Source organism: Salmo trutta, chromosome 10 (assembly GCF_901001165.1).
Source record: "Salmo trutta chromosome 10, fSalTru1.1, whole genome shotgun sequence".
NCBI classification, from domain to species: domain Eukaryota; kingdom Metazoa; phylum Chordata; class Actinopteri; order Salmoniformes; family Salmonidae; genus Salmo; species Salmo trutta.
The window spans coordinates 3,576,553-3,602,247 of NC_042966.1; the positions used below are offsets into that span (position 1 = coordinate 3,576,553).

Consider the following 25,695-nt stretch of genomic DNA (forward strand, 5'->3'; position numbering starts at 1 on the left):
CTGGGGGACTCCGTCTTCTTAAAAATGTGGCAATCTCACACCTTCTCCCAGTCTAAAAATACACACACACCTTGGCCAGCACCACAGACGGCTGTTGCTGCCGAGACGGTGGTGTCCCACAGGGGTTGTTGCTCGTCCCGCTGCTTTCTGGAGCACCATGAAGAAAATAAAAAAAGAACAAAGGGAGGGGACACTAAAAATGAGCTTTAGTGTGCCTTGAGGACCTTTTTGACACTGCGGCGGAGACATTCTAGAATGAACCCTAAAGGGCCTTTTGGAACAATGGAATTAGGGACATGTTGGAATGAAACGTGGGTTTGGTGTCCCCACTGTTATGTGATCAGGTATAGCATGCAGCGCACGTTAGGTTTTTACTGCCCTGTATCAGCGCTGGGATTAGGTCATCAGTGTTTGCTGGAGCACACAGGAATTCAGTCTGAGAGTAATGGACAAAGGTGACATATCAACCCAGGCATAATGTTTCCCAAAGAGGGGTGGGGAGAGGAGAGGGGAACAGTGAGGGAGTTAGTGTTACGGGATAGAGTCGGGTGTGGTGGTAGAGGGTTGAGAGTAAGAAAGAGTGTAGTAAAAAGAGCTGGACAGTAGGGCGCAGAGAGGGCGAGGGGGGGGTGTCAGGGGACAGAGTAGGGTGGAAATAGAAAAAGATCTTGGCCCAGCACTGCAATGGCCCGACTCTATTCCCTGGCCCTGTCACTCTCTCTTCCCCTTAATAAGCAGATCTGGCACTGCTCAATATGATTTCAGGCCAGCAGCGCTATCACCACTGGCATACTATAACAGAATTACTTGTAGAATGCTCGTGAAATACACTACATGACCAAAAGCATGTGGACACCTGCCAGTCGAATATCTCATTCCAAAATCATAGGCATTCATATGGAGTTGGTCCCCCCTTTGCTGCTATAACAGCCTCCACTCTTTTGGGAAGGCATTCCACTAGATGTTGGAACATTGCTGCAGGGACTTGCTTCAATTCAGCCACAAGAGCATTAGTGAGGTCATTGATGTTGGGCGATGAGACCTGGCTCACAGTCGGCGTTCCAATTCATCCCAAAAGTGTTCGATGGGGTTGAGGTCAGGGCTCTTTGCAGGCCAGTCAAGTTCTTCCACACCAATCTCAACAAACCATTTCTGTATGGACCTCGCTTTGTCCACAGGGGCATTGTCATGCTGAACCAGGAAACGGCTTTCCCCAAACTGTTGCCACAAAGTTGTAAGCACAGCATCATCTAGAATGTCATTATATGGGTTCGATCCCAGGCTGTGTCACAGCCGGCAGTGACCGGGAGACTCATGAGGCAGCGCACAATTGGCCCAGCGTTGTCTGGGTTAAGGGATGTTTGGCCGGTCAGGCCTTTCTTATCCCATCGCGCTCTAGCGACTCCTTGTGGCGGGCCGGGCGCCTGCAAGCTGACTTCGGTCGCCAGTTGGACGATGCTTCCTTCGACACATTTGTGCGGCTGGCTTCCGGGTTCAGCAAGCAGTGTGTCAAGAAGCAGTGCTGCTTGGCAGGATCGTGTTTCGGAGGACGCATGTCTTTTGACCTTTGCCTCCCCTGAGTCCTTAGGGGAGTTGCAGCGATGTGAGAAAACTGTAATTACCAAATGGATATCATGAAATTGGGGAGAAAAAAGGGGTAAAAAAAAGAATGTCATTGTATGCTGTAGCGTTAAGATTTCCCTTCACTGGGCCTAGCCCGAACCATGAAAAACAGCCCCAGACCATTATTCCTCCTCCACCAAACTTTATAGTTGGCACTATGGATTTAGGCAGGTAGCGTTCTCCTGGCATCCACCAAACCCAGATTAATCTGTCGGATTGCCAGATTGTGAAGCGTGATTCATCACTCCAGAGAACGCGTTTCCACTGCTCCAGGGTCCAATGGCGGCAAGCTTTACACCACTCCAGCCGACGCTTGGCATTGCACATGGTGATCTTAGGCTTGTGTGCAGCTGCTCAGCCATGGAATCCCCTTTCATGAAGCTCCTGATGTCCAGTTATTGTGCTGACGTTGCTTCCAGAGGCAGTTTGGAACTCGGTAGTGAGTGTTGCAACCGAAGACAGATGACTTTTACGCTCTAAGCGCTTCAGCACTCAGCGGTCCCGTTCTGTGACCTTGTGTGGCCTACCACTTCATGGCTGAGCCGTCGTTGCTCCTAGACATTTCCACTTCACAATAGCAGCACTTACAGTTGACCAGGACAGCTCTAGCAGGGCAGAAATTTGACGAACTGACTTGTTGGATAGGTGGTATCCAATGATGGTGCCACGTTGAAAGTCACTGAGCTCTTCAGTAAGACCATTCTACTGCCAATGTTTGTCTATGGAGATTGCATGGCTGTGTGCTCAATTTTATACACCTGTCAGCAATGGGTGTGGCTAAAATTGTCGAATCCACTCATTTGAAGGGGTGTCCAAATACTTTTGTATGATGTAATATCCCTTTGAAGAGAAATGCTACTGCACCTATGATTATTTTTTGACATATCAAAAATCCACATTCACTTGATCAAATGACACAGTAATCCCATAGAATGTAATCTGTTAACATGAACAAGGTTACAAAAATTACTGCAATTTGACTTGGCAAGCTTTCAGAGTGTCTATATGGTGTTTTTTATTCGTCTTGAGGTAAGGGCAATCACTGCCAAATGACATTCTTGGAGCTGTTGTCATTCACTGTTTAGACATGTTCATTATTCATAGGGGAGTGCAGTAAACATCATGTTGGGTTGAGTGTAGAGGAGTCCTGTTTATAGAGCTAATGAAACAGAAATCACAAATGCTGCTGCTGCAGTAAGATGGCGCCGAAGAGGATGGCTGCCATTTCATGGGCTCTTAGCCAACCGTGCTATTATGTCGTTTAAAAAACAAAATTGTAACTTATTTTGAACATAATTTTGCTGCTACTGTCTCTTATGACAGAAAAGAGCTTCTGGAAATCAGAACAGCGATTACTCAACTTGAACTGGACAAAGAATTTCTCTTTACTGAGTTGGACGAGAGGGTTTTACTCCAGACACCCGAACAGACCCTCATCCCCATCATTCGCAGGAGAAAGAGACGGAAAATATATCGCGGAAAGAGATTGTGGTGCCTTGTGAGGATCCGCCGACGAGTGGCTAATCTGCCCTTGTCATTCGTACTACTGGCCAACGTACAATCGCTGGAAAATAAATTGGACGAGCTAAAAGCACGTATATCCTACCAACGGGACATTAAAAACTGTAATATCTTATGTTTAACCAAGTTGCGGCTGAACGATGACATGATTAACATACAGCTGGTGGGTTACACACTGCATCGGCAGGATAGAACAGCAGCCTCTGGTAAGGCAAGGGATAGGGGTCTATGTATATTTGTAAACAGCTGGTGCACGATACTTAAGGAAGTCTCAAGGTTTTGCTCGCCTGAGGTAGAGTATCTCATGATAAGCTGTAGACCACACTATCTACCTAGAGAGTTTTCAGCTGTAGTTTTCGTAGATATCTACATACCAGCACAGACCGATGCTGGCAATAAGACTGCACTCAATTAGCTGTATACTACCATAAGCAAACAGGAAAATGCTTATCCAGAGGCGGTGCTCCTAGTGTCCGGGGACTTTAATGAAGGGAAACTGAAATCTGTTTTACCTCATTTCTATCAACATGTCAAATGTGCAACCATAGGGAAAGAAATTCTAGACCACCTTTACTCCACAAACAGAGATGCATACAAAGCTCTCCCCTGCCCTCCATTTGGCAAATCTGACCACAATTCTATCCTCCTGATTCCTGCTTACAACAAAAATGAAAGCAGGAAGCACCAGTGACTCAGTCAATAAAAAAGTGGTAAGATGAAGCAGATGCTAAGCTACAGGACTGTTTTGCTAGAACAGATTGGAATATGTTCCGGGATTCATCCGATGGCATTGAGGAGTACACCACATCAGTCACTGGCTTCATCAATAAGTGCATTGATGAAGTCATCCCCACAGTGACTGTACGTACATACCCAACCAGAAGCCATGGATTACAGGCAACATCCGCACTGAGCTGAAGAGTAGAGCTGCCGGTTTCAAGGAGCGGGACTCTAACCCGGAAGCTTATAGGAAATCCCGCTATGCCCTCCAACGAACCATCAAACAGGCAAAGCATCAATACAGGACTAAGATTGAATCATACTACACCGGCTCCGATGCTCGTTGGATGTGGCAGGGACTGCAAACTATGACAGACTACAAAGGGAAGCACAGCCAAGAGCTGCCCAGTGACACGAGCCTACCAGACGAGCTCAATTACTTCTATGCTCGCTTCGAGGCAAGTAACACTGAAACATGCATTATAGCACCAGCTGTTCCGGAAGTCTGTGTGATCACACTCTCCGCAGCTGATGTGAGTAAGACCTTTAAACAGGTCAACATTCACAAGGCTGCAGGGCCAGACGGATTACCAGGACGGGTACTCAGAGCATGCGCTGATCAACTGGCAAGTGTCTTCACTGACATTTTCGACCTCTCCCTCCCTGAGTCTGCAATACCAACACATGTTTCAAGCAGATCACACTGCCCTTTCACACCAGGACAAAAGGACCACCGATGTGAGAATGCTATTCATTAACCTGTCTGGGCTAGGGGGCAGTATTGAGAATTTTGGAAAAAATATGTTCCCATTTTTAACTGCCTCCTATACCAACTCAGAAGCTAGAATATGCATATTATTGTTCAGGTTTGGATAGAAAACACTCTGAATTTTCTAAAACTGTTTGAATGGTGTCTGTGAGTATAACAGAACTCCTATGGCAGGCAAAAACCTGACAAGGTTTCAAGCAGGAAGTACCCTGTCTGACAAGGAGTCGTGCGTCTTGCATCTTTTTATTGAAAAGTAAGGATCTTAGCTGTAACGTGACAATTCCCAGGGCTCCGATAGGCTCTCAGAGCCCGGGAAATAACTGAAGGTTTACGAGGGAGCCTCAGGCTGAAACACATTATCACCTTTTGTAAGTGGCTGCTCCGAGGACCTTTGAATGAGGCGCGTGCACGAGTCGCTTCTGAGGAGAAATTTTATTCGGCTGTTTAGGCTCAATGCATACTCCCGGTCGGAATATTATCACTTATCTACGAGTTAAATGGCATAAAAATTGGTTTTAAACAGCGGTTGACATGCTTCGAAGTACGGTAATGGAATATTTAGACATTTTTGACACGCCAATGCGCCATGCGCGGGACCGTGAAGAAGCATTCTGATAGTGTCTAGAACTCACGAACAAAACGTCGCTGTTTGGATATAACGATGGATTATTTGGGACCAAACCAACATTTGTTATTGAAGTAGAAGTCCTGGCAGTGTATTCTGATGAAGAACAAGCAAGGTAAGAACATTTTTCTTATAGGAAATGTGATTTTGGTGGAGGCTGACCTGGGTGGGTATCTAAATAGCTAGCCCTGTAATGCCGGGCTATGTACTTAGATTATTGCAAAATGTGCTTCATCCGAAAAGCTATTTTAAAATCGGACATATCGAGTGCATAGAGGAGTAATGTATCTATAATTCTTAAAATAATTGTTATGCTTTTTGTGAACGTTTATCGTGAGTAATTTAGCAAACTGTTAGTAAATTCCCCAGAAGTTTGCGGGGGTTATGCTTTTTCTGAACGTCACATGCTAATGCAAAAAGCTGTTTTTTGATATAAATATGAACTTGATTGAACAGACATGCATGTATTGTATAACACAATGTCCTAGGTGTGTCATCTGATGAAGATCATCAAAGGTTAGTGCTGCATTTAGCTGTGGTTTGGGTTTATGTGACATGATATGCTAGCTTGAAAAATGGGTGTCTGATTTTTTCTGGCTGGGCACTCTGCTGACATAATCTAATGTTTTGCTTTCGTTGTAAAGCCTTTTTGAAATCGGACAGTGGGGTTAGATTAACGAGATTCTTGTCTTTAAATAGCTGTAAAATAGTCATATGTTTGAGAAATTGAAGTAATAGTATTTCTAACGATTCAAAAATCGCGCCACTGGAATTTCAGTAGCTGTTACGTAGGTGGGACGAGTTCGTCCCACATACCCCAGAGAGGTTAACTACAGTTCAGCGTTAAACACCATAGTGCCCACCAAAGCTCATCACTAAGCTAAGGACCCTGGGAGTAAACACCTCCCTCTGCAACTGGATCCTGGACTTCTTGATGAGCGTAGGTAACAATACATCCGCCAACCTGATCCTTAACACGGGGGGCCCTCAGGGGTATGTGCTCAGTCCCCTCCTGTACTCCCTGTTCACTCATGACTGCATGGCCAGGAACGACTCCAACACCATCATTAAGTTTGCCGATGACACAACAGTGGTAGGCATGATCACCAACAATGACGAGACAGCTTATAGGGAGGAGGTCAGAGACCTTGCTGTGTGGTGCCAGGACAACAACCTCTCCCTCAATGTGATCAAGACAAAAGAGATAATTGTGGACTACAGGAAAAGGAGGACCGAGCACGCCCCCATTCTCATCGACGGGGCTGTAGTAGAACAGGTTGAGAGCTTCAAGTTCCTCGGTGTCCACTTCACCAACAAACTAACATGGTCCAAGCACACCAAGAGAGTCGTAAAGAGGGTACGACAAAACCTATTCCCACTCAGGAGACTAAAAATATTTGGCATGGGTCCTCAGATCCTCAAAGGTTTCTACAGCTGCACCATCGAGAGCATCCTGACTGGTTGCATCCCCGCATCGTATGGCAAATCCTCGGCCTCCGACCGCAAGGCACTACAGAGGGTAGTGCATACGGCCCAGTACATCACTGGGGCCAAGCTTCCTGCCATCAAGAATCTCTATACCAGGCGGTGTCAGAGAAAGGCTCTAAAAATGGTCAAAGATTCCAGCCACCCTAGTCAAAGACTGTTCTCTCTGCTACCGTATGGCAAGCAGTACCGGAGAGCCAATTCTATGTCCAAGAGGCTTCTAAACAGCTTCCACCCCCAAGCCATAAGAATACTGAACACCTAATCAAATGGCTGCCCAGACTACTTGCATTCCCCCCCCCTCAAGCTTTTACGCTACTGCTATTCTCTGTTATTATCTATGCTTAAGTCCCTTTAATAACTCTACCGAAATGTATACACTACCGTTCAAAAGTTTGGGGTCATTTCGAAATGTCATTGTTTTTTAAAGAAAATCACATGTTGATCAGAAATACATTGTAGACATTGTTAATGTTGTAAATGACTATTGATAGCTGGTAACGGCTGATTTTTTTATGGAATATCTACTGTACAGAGGCCCATTATCAGCAACCATCACTCCTGGGTTCCAACGGCACGTTGTGTTAGCTAATCCAAACTTATCATTTTAAAAGGCTAATTGATGATTAGAAAATAATTTTGCAATTATGTTAGCACAGCTGAAAACTGTTGTTCTGATTAAAGAATCAATAAAAAACTGGCCTTCTTTAGACTAGTTGAGTATCTGGAGAATCAGCGTTTGTGGGTTCGACTACAGGCTCAAAATGGCCAGAAACAAAAAACTTTCTTCTGAAACCCTTCAGTCTAGTCTTGTTCTGAGAAATTAAGGCTATTCCATGTGAAAAATTACCAAGAAACTGAAGATCTCGTACAACTCTGTGTAGTACTCCCTTCACAGAACAGTGCAAACTAGCTCTAACCAGAATAGAAAGAGGAGTGGAAGGCGCCAGTGCACAACTGAGCAAGAGGACAAGTACATTAGAGTGTCTAGTTTGAGAAACAGATGCCTCACAAGTCCTCAACTGGAAGCTTCAGTAAATAGTACCCGCAAACGTCAACAGTGAAGAGGTGACTCCGGGATACTGGCCTTCTAGGCAGAGTTGCAAAGAAAAAGCCATATCTCAGACTGGCCAATAAAAATAAAAGATTAAGATGGGCAAAAGACCACAAACACTGGACAGAGGAAGAAAAACTGAAAAGATGCTGGAGGAGTGGTTGACGCCATCTGTCAAGCATGGTGGAGGCAATGTGATGGTCTGGGGGTGCTTTGGTGGTGATAAAGTGGGAGATTAGTACAGGGTAAAAGGGATCTTGAAGAAGGAAGGCTATCACTCCATTTTGCAACGCCATGCCATACTGTGTGAACGGCGCTTAATTGGAGTCAATTTCCTCCTACAACAGGAAAATGACCCAAAGCACAGCTCCAAACTATGCATTAACTATTTAGGGAAGAAGCATTCAGCTGGTATTCTGTCTGAAATGGAGTGGCCAGCACAGTCACCGGATCTCAACCCTACTGAGCTGTTGTGGGAGTAGCTTGACCGTATGGTACGTAAGAAGTGCCCATCAAGCCAATCCAACTTGTGGGAGGTGCTTCAGGAAGCATGGGGTGAAATCTCTTTAGATCACCTCAACAAATTGACAACTAGAATGCCAAAGGTCTGCAAGGCTGTAATTGCTGCAAATGGAGGATTCTTTGACGAAAGCAAAGTTTGAAGGACACAATTATTATTTCAATTAAAAATCATTATTTATAACCTTGTCAACGTCTTGACTATATTTCCTATTCATTTTGCAACTAATTTCATGTATGTTTTCATGGAAAACAAGGACATTCTAAGTGACCCCAAACTTTTGAACGGTAGTGTATATTACCTCAATTACCTCGACTAATCGGTGCCCCCGCACATTGACTTTGTTCCGGTACCCCCTGTATATAGCCTCGCTATTGTTATTTTACTGCTGCTGTTTAATTACTTAATTTCTTATTTTTTTTGGTATTTTTCTTAAAACCTCATTGTTGGTTAAGGGCTTGTAAGTAAGTATTTCACTGTAAGGTCTACACCTGTTGTATTCGGCGCATGTGACAAATACAATTTTATTTAATGTTTTATTTGATTTGCGTTTCAGTGCACTGTAAAGTCTGTTGAGCAATGTAGGGTTGGGGATGGGTTGCATTTGGCGTTTGGCATTAAGTAACTCCACAAGAACATTTCACCCTCATCTTCACTTGTGTCAGCAGCAAGTCACCTGCTGTACATCTAGCCTTACTGTAGTCAAATCTCATTTTAACTATCTCTTTCTCTATCTGCAATGCTGAGAACATTACAGCAACTTCAGAGAGAACACAGATTGAGAATGAATCAAAGGAACTTTTTAAGATAGCATTAGGGAAAGATTTGTTGAAAATGAGAGAAAATGTCCTCACTTGGTGGATTATAAATAGTCATATGGAAAATGACTAATTCATGTTTTGCTTTCAAATGTTTTGTCCATAAATAAATACAAAATATTGTTATGCTACTTGTCACATAAAGGAACTGCCAAATGTAATTCAACAATTAGCTAATTATTCATGGGCTTTTGGGAAGACAATGCAGAGAAGGGAGAAAGCGAGAGAGAGAGCGAAATGGAGAGAGGGAGAGAGAGAGAGATGGAGAGAGGGAGAGAGACCCAGAATCCCAGACAGACGTGTGTTTGTATTGGGCCTGTCTCGCCTCACAATACCACTGATGGGTAGGTGTGCAATAGGGCTAAATCCCCATCCCACTCACATTCCCTCATTAGGAATTCTGAGACACATTCAGGTGCTTGTCACTGGCAGAGAATAACTCCTTCACACAAAGGGAGGGCGGGAATGGTGAAGAGAGGGAGAGAGCGAGACAGGATGAGAGAGAGAGAGAGAGAGAGAGAGAGAGAAAGAGACCCATAATGGTGAAGAGAGGGAGAGAGCGAGACAGGATGAGAAGGAGAGAGAGAGAGAAAGAGACCCAGAATGGTGAAGAGGGAGAGAGCAAGACAGGATGAGAGAGAGAGAGAGAGAGAGAAAGAGACCCAGAATGGTGAAGAGGGAGAGAGCAAGACAGGATGAGAGAGAGAGAGAGAGAGAGAGAGAAAGAGACCCAGAATGGTGAAGAGAGGGAGAGAGCGAGACAGGATGAGAGAGAGAGAGAGAGAGAAAGAGACCCAGAATGGTGAAGAGAGGGAGAGAGCAAGACAGGATGAGAGAGAGAGAGAGAGAGAAAGAGACCCAGAATGGTGAAGAGAGGGAGAGAGCGAGATAGGATGAGAAGCAGAGAGAGAGAGAGAGAAATAGGTCTGGATATACACAGTGTACAAAACATTAGGAACACCTTCCTAATGAGTTGCACCCCTTTTGCCCTCAGAACAGCTTCCATTCGTCTACAAGGTGTCGAAAGCGTTCCACAGGGATGCTGGCCCGTGTTGACGCCAATGCTTCCCACAGTTGTGTCAAGTTGGCTGGATGTCCTTTGGGTGGTGGACCATTCTTGATACGCATGGGAAACTGTTGAACGTGGAAAAACTCAGCAGCGTTGCCGTTCTTGACACACTCAAACCGGTGTGCCTGGCTCCTACGACCATACCCCATTCAAAGGCACTTAAATCTTCTGTCTTGCCCATTTAAACTCTGAATGGCACACATACATAGTCCATGTCTCAATTGTCTCAAGGCCTAAAAATACTTCTTTAACCTGTCTCTTCCCCTTCACCTACACTGATTGAAGTGGATTTAACAGGTGACATCAATAAGGGATCATAACTTTCACCTGGTCAGTCTATGTCATGGAAAGTGCAGTTGTTCCTAATGTTTTGTACACTCATTGTAGAAAGATAATGAAGAGAGTAGACCCCACTCTCAGTCGCATTAAATTTGCATGGTCCTTCCAACATGATGGCAATTGAAATGAGTATTCGCACAGACCAGACAATTGAATGATGTTTTTATAACGATTTGTACAAAGTTGCAAGATACCAATGTATGGTAAATCCAATCAATAGAACATCACAAAACTTATTCTGTTATAACTGAATACTGAAGAATTCCCATCCATGCTTACACAGTCATTGTAAGAATATGTATGGTTGTGTATAAATTGTATAATAAATATAATATATAATACATTTCTAGTTACGGGGGTGAGTTCTCCAATAACAAAACCTAATTCTTAAAAGATTTTTTGTCTTTCTTTAGTTTCCTCCCCTTTTGTGCGTATTCATATACCTTACTGTTAATGGATAATATACAAAATGATGTTGACACTAGCACACACAGTGCATTTGAAAAGTATTCAGATCCTTTTTCCACATTTTGTTACATTACAACTTTATTCAAAAATTTATTAAAATGTGTATTTTCCTTATCAATCTACACACAATAACCCATAACGACAAAGCAAAAACAGATTTATAGACATTTTTGCAAACGTATAAAAAAATAAAAAATGAACTGAAATATAACATTTACATAAGTATTTAGACCCTTTACTCAGTACTTTGTTGAAGCATCTTTGGCAGCGATTACAGCCTCGAGTCTTCTTCGATATGATGTTACAAGCTTGGCACACCTGTATTTGGTGAGTTTCTCTCATTCCTCTCTGCAGATCCTCTCAAGCTCTGTCAGGTTGGATGGGGAGCATTGCTGCACAGCTGTTTTCAGGTTTTCCAGAGATGTTCGATCGGGTTCAAGTCCGGGCTCTGGCTGGGCCACTCAAGGACATTCAGAGACTTGTCCCGAAGCCACTCCTGCGGTGTTTTGGCTGTGTGTTTAGGACCGTTGTCCTGTTGGAAGGTGAACCTTCACCCTAGTCTGAGATCCTGAGTGCTCTGGAACAAGTTTTCATCAGAACTTCTCGGTACTTTGCTCCATTCATCTTCCATCCTGACTAGTCTCCCAGTCCCTGCCGCTGAAAAACATCCCCACAGCATGATGCTGCCACCACCATGCTTCACCGTAGGGATGGTGCCAGGTTTCCTCCAGCCGTGACGCTTGGAATTCAGGCCAAAGGGTTCAATCTTGGTTTCACCAGACTAGAGAATCTTGCTTCTCATGGTCTGAGAGTCTTTAGGTGCATTTTGGCATACTCCAAGCGGGCTGTCATGTGCCTTTTACTGAGGAGTGGCTTTCATCTGGCCACTACCATAAAGGCCTGATTGGTGGAGTGCTGCAGAGATGGTTGTCCTTCTGGAAGGTTATCCCATCTCCACAGAGGAACTGTAGAGCTCTGTCAGAGTGACCATTGGGTTTTTGCTCACTTCTCTGACCAAGCCCCTTCTCCCCCGATTGCTCAGTTTGGCCGGTCGGCCAGCTCAAGGAAGATTCTTGGTGTTTCCAAACGTCTTCCATTTAAGAATGATGGAGGCCACTTCGTTCTTGGGGACCTTCAATGATGCAGAAATGTTTTGGTACCCTTCGCCAGATCTGTGCCTCGACACAATCCTGTCTCGGAGCTCTACGGACAATTATTTTGACCTCATTGCTTGGTTTTTGCTCTGACATGCACTGTCAACTGTGGGACCTTATATAGACAGGTGTGTGCCTTTCCAAATCATGTCTAATCAATTAAATGTACCACAGGTGGACTCCAATTAAGTTGTAGAAACATGATCAATGGAAACGGGATGCACCTGAGTTCAGTTTCGAGTCTAATAGCAAAGGGTCTGAATACTTATGTAAATAAGTTTGTAATTTAAAAAATGTCTAAAATCCTGTTTTCGCTTTGTCATTGTGGGGTATTGTGTGTAGATTGCTGAGGAAAATGTTTTATTTAGTCCATTCTAAAAGAAGGCTGTAACGTAACAAAATGTGGAAAAAGTCGAGGGGTCTGAATACTTTCCCGAAGGCATGCTGATGTCATTGGCATTGAGATACCGAGTCAGATCTGCCTTTGTGTGCCCATGTCACTGATTTAAGTGGGCAAAGCTGATGGCATCTCTTTGTAAAACCATACTAACATTATGAATGCTACTATATTAGGAATTACTATGTCTATTTACAGTGCACATACCTGCTAACCAACAAGGGTCAACAATAAAGAATTGATCCCAAAAATAAATAATGGAAAATAAGAGAGTGAAAAGAGTGGAAAAGTGCATAATCTAAAAGAATAATCACAACCGATAGAAAATGCTGAATAGACCTGGGACTCACGTAAACACTCGTTGGCCTCACGGGCGCTGGCCCTCTGCCACGGCCGGTCGTAGTGGAAGGGCTTGCAGTGGTCGCACTCGGGCCCCTCTGTGTTGTGCTTGCAGTCGCACACCAGCTTGCCCTCTTTGTCCTTGAGGCAGCGTGAGGCGTGCCCATTGCACTTACACCTCCCGCCCACCTGGAAGTCCCCCACCGCGTAGAAGTACGCCGGCAGAGACGTGGACGGTACCATTGGGTCCTCGTCCGGCTGGCCTCCCCTGCCCATCCCCCCCCCTTCTCCTGCCCCTATTTCGCGGGGCAGCTGGGGCCGGCTAAAGACCACACGGATGTCGGTGACTGATACCCAGTCCTGGAGCACAGGGCTGTTGTCAAAGTCTTTCCCGGAGGGCCGCCCGTCCAGAGTGCTGAAGGCAATGAGCCCTCCGGAAAGGGGGTAGAGGTCAGTGTGGCCGTCGGTACAAAGGGCCTCCTGCTCATTCTGCTTTGTGATGGCCGCCTTGTTGGGCCGGTTGTACATGCGCCGGCACTGGGACGAATAGTACTGGTAAGGCGTCCAGCTCTTGCCGTAGTCCATGCTCTTGTAGATTGCCAGTGACTCTGGGCGGGGCGAGCAGAACTGCAAGCTGACGTAGGTGATCTCAAACTTCTTTCCCAGCGACAGGGTGAGGTTGACGTTGTTTGGCGAGGTGTGCAGATTCTCCGACTGCCAGCAGGTGAGGTTGTGGGCCGAGTTGAGGTCGGTGAGGTAAGAGGGCGGGTGGGCACGCCATGGGTCCGCTGCGTCGCAGATCTGGCAGGTGCGCACTGAAGGCCGCTCCTCAATGCGCTCCACCATGCTACAAGAGCGCGACGACGTCGGCCAGCCGCACACGCTGGACACGGCCACCTCCTTGCCAAAGGCGGTGTTGATGAACTCTGGGATGCAGTGGCGGGCGACGCCTGCGTCATCGTAGCAGGGGTCTGGGGGTATCTGTTGCCCAGCAAAGGGGTTGGCGGCACCGTGGGGGGAGGCGGGGGAGGCAGAGCATGCCAGGAGGCACAGTCCCAGCAAGCACCTCCAGGCTTCCCTCATCCTGCAGAGTGTCTATGCAAGGGAGTGTGTGTTTGTGAGGGGGAGTGGAAGGAGAGAATCCCAGCTCACAGACCCTTCCTTTAGGGTGACCGTGACCACCGCAGTCTGTCCTGTGAAACAGAGACAAGAGAGAGAAAAGCAAGAAAGAGATCAGTGCCATCGTTGCCATAAAAGGATTCAAAGCAACAAGCAACATTTTTGACACCTGCTTATTGATGAAAATATTCACAGTTCAGTAATGTAGTTATTCTCATGTCATTGTTGACACGTCCATTTGTCCCAAACACATCCAGTCATCCTATTGTCATCAATTCAATCCTACTATATGCGCAAGCTTACTCATATGAGCTAAATATCACGTTTGTGACATTTCAAAACACCTCAGAACCTTATGATGAGTAATGGAGTGTTTTCATTAACTCAAACCCTGCAAAAGAGAGAGAGAGAGAGGAGAGAGAGGAGAAGGAGGAGCGAGAGAGTGAGAGAAGGAAAGAGAGAAATGGGGGAAGAGAGAGTAAGAGAAGGAGAAAGAGAATAACCATATAAAGAGAGACGTTAGGGGCCGGATTGGAGCAACTGTGTCCTGAATTTCAATGGCACCACTCTTTCAGCACCTCCATTCAGTTCGTGGCGAGGCATTCTGGTCATGCTTCAGCGGCGCACGCGGCAGAAGTCACCCAATAATCCCCCCGTTCAAAATATGCAGGCAGAGCCATCAGCCGCACGTGACCTTAGCCAATACCCAATTCAACAGTTAAAAAAAACTCTGACCTAAAAAGGAACTAAAGAGGAACAAGTAATGTGCCTTGCTTTGGAGGTATAAACCACTTATCGTTGTCAATCCAGCTTTACAGAGTAGGACTGTAGAGGAATAACTAGCTGCACACAGTGTTAAACACAATATAGTATTTATTTCCCCACTTGGCAATTGCAACGTTATATGCCTATTGAACATAAAACATTGAACATATACCATGGTAGCTGCTATATGTAGGCTACGATGGCGACAATGGGTTCTTTGCAGACTCCATTGGCAGAGCTGGCTGTAACAAAGCCATTGGTTTGGACTGAAAGTTCTCTATAAATCTCAGCGTTTACATAACACTAATAATTCAATATTAAACTGATTATGGCAGTAGTCAGAGTATGGAAATAGTCATGTAAACACCTTACTCTGCTCGTCTTAAATCGATGTAAGGTCAAAATCGAAATAAGCATATGCCGATTAAAACATCTGATTTTCTGAGCGATCTTTCGAATTATTAGGACACGTAAACAGCTTAAAATGTAGTTCCAGTGGGGTATTTGATCTGCGCAAGCCTCTCTCTTATACACAAGTGAAGTGAATTTGGGAAAACTGAAAGTATGCATCTTCAAAATAGTTTTCACATACAAACTTTATTTACAACATGGTCACTGTTATAGAAAGTCACTGTGGTGGCAATTTTCTGCATTTATCAAAAGTCCCATGAGCCTGATTTCGGATGTGTGAGAGAGAGCGAGAGATGTGGGGCAGAGAGAGAAATAGAGGGAGAAAATCCACTGATCAAATTTACAAATTGAAATGTTCCCAATGAGATTTCAACCTTTATTCACCAACTCTAAAAGTCAGCCAGAAGTTCATTGAATTCCCAATGTTTTCTATGATCTAAAAGCGCAACCAAACTCCAATGGAAAACAATGTCTGATTTTTGGTTTATTTGTCACCTAAATGTGTTATCACTGCACTTTCAACCACTTAAAAGCACAACAAAGTTCTGATGGGAATACAGTGTCAGATATTTTGTATTTATAGAAGAACTTCATGTGTTATCACTGTGCTTTATCCAATAGCAACACCAAATTAGCTGGATTGCAGTTGATATTACATTAAAAGTACATAGTGCAAGTGATCAATGCTGTTCGAGATTCTGCACTGATTGTTATAGCAATTGTGAAGATCTCCACAGACCTGTGCCCTTTCATGCTTTCTTGAACAGGCACACTTCCTATGATTACCGTAAAACTTAAATTAATAGCCTGGGCATTTATTTACTTAAATCACTTAATACAACAGGCGCTTATTAGAGACAGGCTTCTATTGGGGCCAGGTATCCATTTCCTTAATGCACACAGCTTTTGCTCATTTGCATAGTTAATTGTTTAACTCAAGCATTCACTTCCAGCATTTATATACATTTCTTCATTTCCTGCACTAATCTGTTATCATTTACTCACTGTGTCACATTTATTTTGTGTTAGTATGCCTGTATAAAAAATGTAAATAAACTTCCTTGACAGAATTACTATTATCCTATGACTGCATTTGTCAGTTCTTACTTTCGCCACTAGAGGACAATCAGAGTATTTCTAGGGGCCTGTACTCCCGAAGTTGTTGCCTTGTTTTTATGCTTGTCAGTTAGCTAGCAGTTCTCAGCTGTTAGCAGCAAATGGCTAGCAGTTTCTTACGGGCGATAAAAATGTATGATTGCCATCATTTTATCTGAGTCATTACTGAGTCATTACTGAATTATTTAATATAACAAAATCAAACAAACCTCTTAACAAGTCATGGTAATTCAGGGTAACCTCGTAAACAATTCATTTAGACCTAGCGTTTATTTAAAACAAGCATTTATTTGCTGAATGTGTGCCGTTGCCCAGCCATTAACCCTTTGATGCGTACGATCACGAATTTGTGATCATTGTTGAGCGGTCCTTGCAGCGTACGATCACAAATATGTTACTGGAACAGTAGCAACAGAACGTATGATGCAACAAATGCGTCTAAACAGCATTGTTGTCAAAAAGCATCTAAACAATGTTTTGTACTGATGGGAAATAAAGGGCTTCACAACTTTATTCCTCAAGTTCACCTTTTATTGTAATGAACACGAGAGAGACAGAGAGCTGGTTTCAAGCGCAGAGAGCAGCATGTGTTTAATGAAAGGGACCATAGGAGGAGGCAGGTAGATGGGTCCAGCGGCAGGCAGAAGGTCATATACAGTAGGTCCAAAAATGGCAACAGTACAGGCAGGGAATAGGCAAAAGGCATCGTGAGTGAGGCAGGCAAAAACTATCATACATGGGAGGAGAGAAGGATGGGGAAAAACAGCGCTCTGAAAGTGTGTCTCAAAACAAACAATACCTCACAGTGATGGGGTGCAAGGAACTGAACTAAATAGTGTGGGATGATGACATGCAGGTGTGTGAACAGGTGATTAGAATTCCGGTGATTGGGATCTGGAGAGTGAGCTGGAAAGTGGGCTGAGTTCTGGGGATCTAAGTGTTTGGGAGTGTGAGTTGGACGCAGACATTACATTTATTGTAAAAGATAAATGCGAACTTCATCATCCAAACATCACACGGAACACATCCACAGCTAAACTCATTCCGTAAACCAGTCTATATATTACAAACCTTCAATGTACTTGTTACAGTGTCTACAAGAACCGGAGCTCATGACTTGACAAGTCGTTTACTGTTTTTGACAAATCACAAAGCAAATAAAATGTTATCACCTCACAGATCATCACACCAAATACAAGCCTACTGCCTAGCCGTAGCATGAAAGCTAAACAGGGATGAAACCATTTTAGGTGGTTTGTGGGCATTCAAGTCCATGGGGTAGAAATGGAAAGGTATCGTGGGGGGATATGATGCAGGAAATATTACTTTGATGGGGGGGATTTATCAATAAATGGGGGGCAAACACAGGAGTTTATACTCTAAATAAAAATAAAACCCTTGGAAAGGGTTTACAATCTGATGCCGCGTTCAAAACAATTTGGAACTCAAAAATCTCTGACTTCTGACTACAGTGTATTCAAGACAACTGGGAACTCTGAAAAAAACTAGCTCCGACTGGGATTTATTTTTTTAATGGTCATCCAACTCGGGAACTCGGGCCTCTTTCTAGAGCTTCGACTTTCCAACCTGTAGATCACTGAGGTCATAGTTTGACCTAGTATTTTTCAGAGATCACAGTTGTCTTCAAAGCACTATGTCAGTCGATTGAACTATCCCTTATTATAACATCTTTGGTCTGACAGGCGCTTACGTGACAACCAGAATGCATTGTATGATGTCAACAAGCATGGCGCCCTACACAGCCAGCAAAAAGCTTAGCATTAGCTCATCATAATCAGTACAACCTTCAAAAAAGTATTTTACACACATCATATGTGTCCATTACAATCTATGCAAGAATCGGAATTCATGATTTGTCACCAGTACTTGAAAACATTAAATGCATTATGATCCATACACACAAATGGTGTGAAAAAGTAAAAACGAAAACACAATATACAGAAAATAAGCCACTTACTGTGATAGGAACACATACATGTCCAAAGTCCAATTTGTAAGGAAACAATGAAGGCAATGAAAGTGCCAGACAGAAAATGTGCTGTGCAAGGCCGGTTTTGACAAGAGATGCACAATGCCTTCATACTTGATCTGGGGAAACACTAGGGTAGTGATTGGGCTCTTGAAGGCTCAGTAAAGCCTCAAACATAAATTGTCACATGTTAAGGTTAGCCTACTGTAACTATAAATGTATTCTTATGTATGAGGGCAGCACGGGTTAACTGTCCTATTGCATAACAATCACATTTTGGAACAGTGAGTGCATTCTGACATCACACGCATCAAACAAAACTCACGCTGGGGCAACTGTTAGAGATATTTGGAACTCACGAGTGAAAAGGTTAAAAAGGGACAGGCGGCTATTTGAGACTGCATTTATTTTAAGTTATGGCACATAAGACATTTATAGTTACAGTAGATATAAGGGCACAAGGCCCAGATGCAGACACGAGAGGCAGATGGTTTGAGTCTGATATTTATTACATCCAAAAGGGGTAGGCTAAAGAGAATGGTCATGGACAGCCAAAAGGTCAAAACCAGTTCAGAGTGCAGGAGGTACAGTGTGGTAAGCAGGCTCGAGGTCAGGCAGGTGGGTAAAGAGTCCAGAAAACAGGTAAGGGTCAAAACCGGGAGGACTAGTAAAGAGAATAGAAAAGGCAGGAGCACGGGAAAAAGACGCTGGTTAACTTGGAACATACAAGATGAACTGGCACAGAGAGACAGGAAACAGGGATATATACATCAGGGATAACAAACGACACCTGGAGGGGGTGGAGACAATCACAACGACAGGTGAAACTGATCAGGTGTGACAGTAGACTAACCTTAACATGTGGCCATGGATGTGTTACTCATTTTACAATTGTTACATTAGCTTGTAAGATAACATTAAGCTATTTTCTGTATTACAAAAGTAATATTGAATTGTGTTTGGGTTTCAATGCAACCAAATATCATTTAAATGATATCTAATGCTTGGATAGTTTAATCTGAGCCACTGGCTAAATCCTATTCTTTAAAACTTCTTCAGGATCGGTGTTCCGTCCATGGGATGGTTGCGCTAACGTAGGCTAATGTGATTAGCATGAAGTTGTAAGAAACAACAAAAAAAGCCAGGTATCTGATATGGGCAGAAAGCTTAAATTCTTGTAAATCAAACTGCACTGTCCAATTTACAGTAGCTATTAGAGTGAAAGAATACCATGCTATAGATTGAGGAGAGTGTACAATTATTAACTTGAAAATGTATGAATAAAACAATTAGGCACATTTGGGCAGTCTTGATACAACATTTTGAATAGATACGCAAGATTTCACTGGATCACTCTAAAACATTTCACATACAGTGCTGCCATCTAGTGGCCAAGGTCTAAATTGCGCCTGGGCTAGAATAATTCATTATGTCACGCCCTGACCAGGTGAACTCGGGTATATTGGGTCAGGGTGTGTCATGTTAGGTATTTTTCCTTGGTTTGTGTTTTGTTTACGTTTTAGCCTTGTGTAGGCTCTAGGTGGGAAATTCTATGTTGGGTTCTGTCGATTCCCAATCAGAGACAGCTGTCGCTAATTGTCTCTGATTGGGATCACATTTAAGTGCTGTTTTCCCCACGCTGTTTGTGGGGTGTTGTCTCTTTGTTTGAGCACGTAACGTATCGGCGTTGTGCTTGAATTTTGTGTAAATGTTTAATTCCAGTGTGTTGAATAAACATGTGTTCGCTCCCAGCTGCGTTTTGGTCCGCTTCCTCGTCACCAGGCGACGAACGTTACAGAACACCCCACCAACAACGGACCAAGCAGCGGAGGAAGGCTGGCAAGGACAAGAAGCAGCACCAGGAGAAAAGCTATCTGGAGTCATGGACTTGGGAGGAAATCCTGGAGGGGAAAGGACCATGGGCTCAAGCTGGGGATTATCGCCGCCCGCAGTGGGAGATTGAGGCGGCGAGAGCTGAGAGGCGCTGGTATGAGGAGAGGGAGCGCAACGGACACGGGAGGCAGCCCCACAATTTTTTTTGGGGGGGCACACGGGGAGATTGGCGGAGTCAGGTGGTAGACCTAAGCTAACTCCCCGTGCTTACCGGAAGCAGCGTGGTACTGGTAAGACACCGTGTTATGCTGTGGAGCGCACGGTTTCCCCAGTGCGCGTTCAAAGCCCGGTGCGCTACATACCAGCCCCCCGCAAGTGCTATGCGAGTGCAGGCATCGAGCCAGGGTGGATGGTGCCAGCTCAGCGCGTCTGGTCTCCAGTGCGCCTCCTCGGTCCAGGTTATCCTGCGCCGGCGTTGCGCACTGTGTCTCCAGAGCGCTGGGAGGGTCCAGTTCGCCCAATGCCTGCTCTCCGCCCGTGCCGGGCCAAAGTGGGCATTCAGCCTGGAGTGTGGGTAAGGAGTGTCCGTACCAGAACTCCAGTGCTCCCCCACAGCCCGGTTTATCCTGTGCCTCCTCCTCGGACCAGGCCTCCAGTGGGTCTCCCCATCCTGGTCCACCCTGTGCCACCTCCCAGGACCAGGCCTCCAGTGGGTCTCCCCATCCTGGTCCGTCCTGTGCCACCTCCCAGGACTAGGCCTCCGGTGGGTCTCGACAGTCAACAGTCGTCGGAGCTGCCCGCCAGTCAACAGTTGTCGGAGCTGCCCACCAGTCAACAGTCGTCGGAGCTGCCCGCCAGTCAACAGTCGTCGGAGCTGCCCGCCAGTCAACAGTTGTCGGAGCTGCCCGCCAGTCAACAGTCGCCGGAGTGGCCAGACTGCGCTGAACTGCCGGAGTGGCCAGACTGCGCTGAACTGCCGGAGTGGCCAGACTGTCCCGAGCTGCCAGACTGGCCAGACTGTCCCGAGCTGCCAGACTGCCCAGACTGTCCCGAGCTGCCAGACTGCCCAGACTGTCCCGAGCTGCCAGACTGCCCAGACTGTCCCGAGCTGCCAGACTGCCCAGACTGTCCCGAGCTGCCAGACTGCCCTCCGGCCCAGCCCGTTCCTGCTCCCCGCACCAAGTCAGTGGTGCGTGTCCCCAGTCCTGTCCGGCCCGTTCCTATTCCCCGCACCAAGCCCACGGTGCGTGTCCACAGTTCGGCACGGCCCGTGTCCGGTCCACCGGTGCCCAATCCTGTTCCGGTCGACGGCTCCGCTCCGGAGCCTGAGCATGCCGCTCCACAGTGGTCCAGTCCGGGCCAGAGGGGTAGGGTTAAGGTGAAGGCGGGGGAAAGAACACGCCCGGGGCGTGTTCTTTCTATTGTGGTCTGCTTTCCCACCTAGAGCGCCCACCCGGGTCCCCCCCCTAATAGACTTAAGTTTGGTGCGCCGGGAGTACGCACCGTTGGGGGGGGGTTCTGTCACGCCCTGACCAGGTGAACTCGGGTATATTGGGTCAGGGTGTGTCATGTTAGGTATTTTTCCTTGGTTTGTGTTTTGTTTACGTTTTAGCCTTGTGTAGGCTCTAGGTGGGAAATTCTATGTTGGGTTCTGTCGATTCCCAATCAGAGACAGCTGTCGCTAATTGTCTCTGATTGGGATCACATTTAAGTGCTGTTTTCCCCACGCTGTTTGTGGGGTGTTGTCTCTTTGTTTGAGCACGTAACGTATCGGCATTGTGCTTGAATTTTGTGTAAATGTTTAATTCCAGTGTGTTGAATAAACATGTGTTCGCTCCCAGCTGCGTTTTGGTCCGCTTCCTCGTCACCAGGCGACGAACGTTACACATTATGACCTTTCTCTTGCATTTCAAAGATGACGGTACCAAAAAAACATAAACAAATGTTTTTTTTTTCTTTGGATAATCTTTTACCAGATCTAATATTTTATATTCTCTTACATTCCTTTCACATTTCAGATCAAATTGTTATTAGTCCCATGCGCTGAATACAACAGGTTCACCTTACAGTGAAATGTTTAATTACGAGACCCTAACCAACAATGCAGTTTTAAAAAATATGGATAAGAATAAGAAATAAAAGTAACAAGTAACTGAAGAGCAGCAGTAAAATAACAATAGCAAGACTATATACGGGGGGGGGGGGGGGGGTACCGGTACAGAGCCAATGTGCGGGGGCACCGTTTAGTTGAAGTAATATGTACATGTGGGCTGAGTTATTAAAGTGACTATGGGTAGATGATAACAACAGAGAGTAGCAGCGGTGTAAAAGAGGGGGGGGGCAATGCAAATAGTGTGGGTAACCATTTGATTAGGTGTTCAGGAGTCTTATGGCTTGAGGGTAGAAGCTGTTTAGAAGCCTCTTGGAACTAGACTTGGCGCTCCGGTACCGCTTGCCATGCGGTAGCAGAGAGAACCGTCTATGACCAGGGTGGCTGGAGTCCTTGACCATTTTCAGGGCCTTCCTCTTACACCGCCTGGTATAGAGGTCCTGGATGGCAGGAAGCTTGGCCCCAGTGATGTACTGGGCCGTTCGCACTACCCTCTGTAGTGCCTTGCGGTCGGAAGCCAAGCAGTTGCCATACCAGGCAGTGATGCAACCAGTCAGGATGCTCTCGATGGTGCAGCTATGGAACCTTTTTTGAGGATCTGTGGACCCATGACAAATCTTTTCAGTCTCCCGAGTGGGAATAGGTTTTTTTCGTGCCCTCTTCACGACTATCTTGGTGTGCTTGGACTATATTAGTTTGTTGGTGATGTGGACTCCCAAGGAACTTGAAGCTCTCAAGGCCAGGTCTCTGACCTCCTCCCTATATGCTATCTCGTCATTGTCGGTGATCAGGCCTACCTCTGTTGTGCTCTCATCAAACTTAATAATGGTGTTGGTCGTGCCTAGCCTTGCAGTCATGAGTGAACAGGGAGTACAGGAGGGGACTGAGCACGCACCCCTGAGAGGCTCCTGTGTTGAAGATCAGCGTGGCGGGTGTGTTGTTATCTACCCTTTCCACCTGGGGGCGGCCCATCAGGAAGTTCAGGATTCAGTTGCAGAGGGAGGTGTTTAGTCCCAGGATCCTTAGCTTATTGATGAGCTTTGAGGGCACTATGGTGATGAACGCTGAGTCAATTAACAGCTGTAGTCAATTAACAGCATTCTCACATAGGTGTTCCTTTCGTCCAGGTGTGAAAGGGCAGTGTAGAGTGCAATAGATCCACATCATCTGTGGATCTGTTGGGGTGGAATAAAAATTGGAGTGGGTCTAGGGTTTCTGTGATAATGGCGTTGATGTGAGCCATGAACAGCCTTTCAAAGCACTTCATGGCTACAAACGTAAGTGCTACAGGTCAGTAGTCATTTAAGCAGGTTACCTTAGTGTTCGTGGGCACAGGGACTATTGTGGTCTGCTTAAAACATGTTGGTATTACAGACTCGGACAGGGAGAGGTTGAAAATGTCAGTGAAGACATTTGACAGTTGGTCAGCGCTTGCTAGCAGTACACGTCCTGGTAATTTGTCTGTCCCTTTGGCCTTGTTAATGTTGACCTGTTTCAAGGTCTTACTCACATCAGCTGCGGAGAGCGTGATCACACAGTCGTCCGGCAGAGCTGGTGCTCTCATGCATGTTTCAGTGTTATTTTCCTCGAAGCGAGCAAAGAAGTAATTTAGCTTGTCTGGTAGGCTTGTGTCACTGGGCAGCTCTCCGCTGTGCTTCCCTTTGTAGTATGTAATGGTTTGCAAGCCCTGCCACATCCGACAAGCGTCAGAGCCGGTGTAGTACGATTCGATCTTATTCCTGTATTGACGCTTCGCAGTTTGATGGTTCATCGGAGGGCATAACGGTCTTTCTTATAAACCTTGGTTTCGCTCCTTGAAAGCGGCAGCTCTAACCTTTAGCTCAGTGCAGATGTTGCCTGTAATCCATGGCTTCTGGTTGGGGTATGTACATATGGTCACTGTGGGGACGACGTCATCTATGCACTTATTGATGAAGCCAATGACTGATGTGGTGTACTCCTCAATGCCATCGGAGGAATCCCGGAACGTATTCCAGTCTGTGCTAGTAAAATAGTCCTGTAGCTTAGCATCTGCTTCACCTGACCACTTTTTTATAGATCTAGTCACTGGTGCTTCCTGCTTTAATTATTGCTTTTAGGCAGGAATCAGGAGGATAAAATTATGGTCAGATTTGTCAAATGGAGGGCGAGGGAGAGCTATGTATGCATCTCTGTGTGTGGAGTAAAGGTAGTCCAGAGATTTGTTTCCTCTGGTTGCACATTTAACATGCTGATAAAAATTTGGTAAAACAGATTTAAGTTTCCCTACATTAAAGTCCCTGGCTACTTTTCTTGTTTGCATATGGCAGAATACAGCTCATTCAATGCTCTCTTAGTGCCAGCCTCTGACTGTGGTGGTATGTAAAACAGCTACAAAAAATACAGATGAAAACTCTCTAGGTAGATACTGGGGTCTACAGCTTATCATGAGATACTCTCCCTCAGGCGAGCAATAGCTTGAGACTTCCTTAGATATCGTGCACCAGCTGTTATTTACAAAAATACATTGTCCGTCGCCCCTTGTCTTACCAGACACCTCTGTTCTATCCTGCCGGCACAGTGAATAACCAGCCAGCTATATGTTGATTTTGTCGTCGTTCAGCCACGACTCCGTGAAGCATAAGATATTACAGTTTTGAATGTCCTGTTAGTAGTTTAATCTTGCGAGTAGGTCATCGGGTTTATTCTCCAAAGATTGCACATTTGCTAGCAGAATGGAAGGAAGTGGGGGTTTTTCTCGATCGCCCACGAATTCTCAGAAGGCAGCCCGCCCTCTGACCCCTTTTTCTCCGCCTCCTCTTCACGCAAATCACGGGGACCTGGGCCTGTTCCCGAGAAAGCATTATATCGTTTGCGTCGGGCTCATCAGACTCGTTAAATGAAAAAAAGGATTCTGCCAGTCTGTGGTGATGTAACGGCCGTCGTTGAAGAGAGTAGACCAAGGCGCAGCGTGGTTGGTGCTCATCATGAATTTATTAAAGATAGAATACTTTAAACAACAAAAACAAGAAACCGACAGCCCAAACAGTTCTGTCAGGTGCAAACCACTAAACAGAAATTAACTACCCACAAACCCCAAAGGAAAACAGGCTGCCTAAGTATGACTCCCAATCAGCGACAACGATGTACAGCTGTCCCTGATTGAGAGCCAATACCAGGCCAAAACAAAGAAATACAAAGCATAGAAAAAAGGACATAGAATGCCCACCCAAATCACACCCTGACCAAACCTAAATAGAGACATAAAAAAAGGCACTCTCAGGTCAGGGCGTGACAGGTGAGTAATCACAGTCCTGATGTCTTGAAGTTATTTTCGGTCATAAGAGATGGTAGCCGCAACATTATGCACAAAATAAGTAAAAAAACAAGTTACAAACAATGCAAATAAATAAACAAAAAAACACAATCGGATGGGGACACGTAAAACGTCTGCCTTCTTCTCCGGCACCA

At 45.4% G+C, this 25,695-nt stretch overlaps 1 protein-coding gene across 1 annotated transcript in view; it reads right to left on the reverse strand.

Annotated features, from left to right (window-relative positions):
• Positions 1 to 25,695, reverse strand: part of LOC115200969 (netrin-3-like) — a 115,811-nt gene that overhangs the window by 66,106 nt on the left and 24,010 nt on the right. Inside the window, exon 2 of the mRNA XM_029764134.1 lies at positions 12,913 to 14,094. Coding sequence (XP_029619994.1) covers positions 12,913 to 13,984 — 1,072 coding nt within the window. The 5' untranslated portion in view covers positions 13,985 to 14,094. The remainder of the gene's footprint in view (positions 1 to 12,912; positions 14,095 to 25,695) is intronic.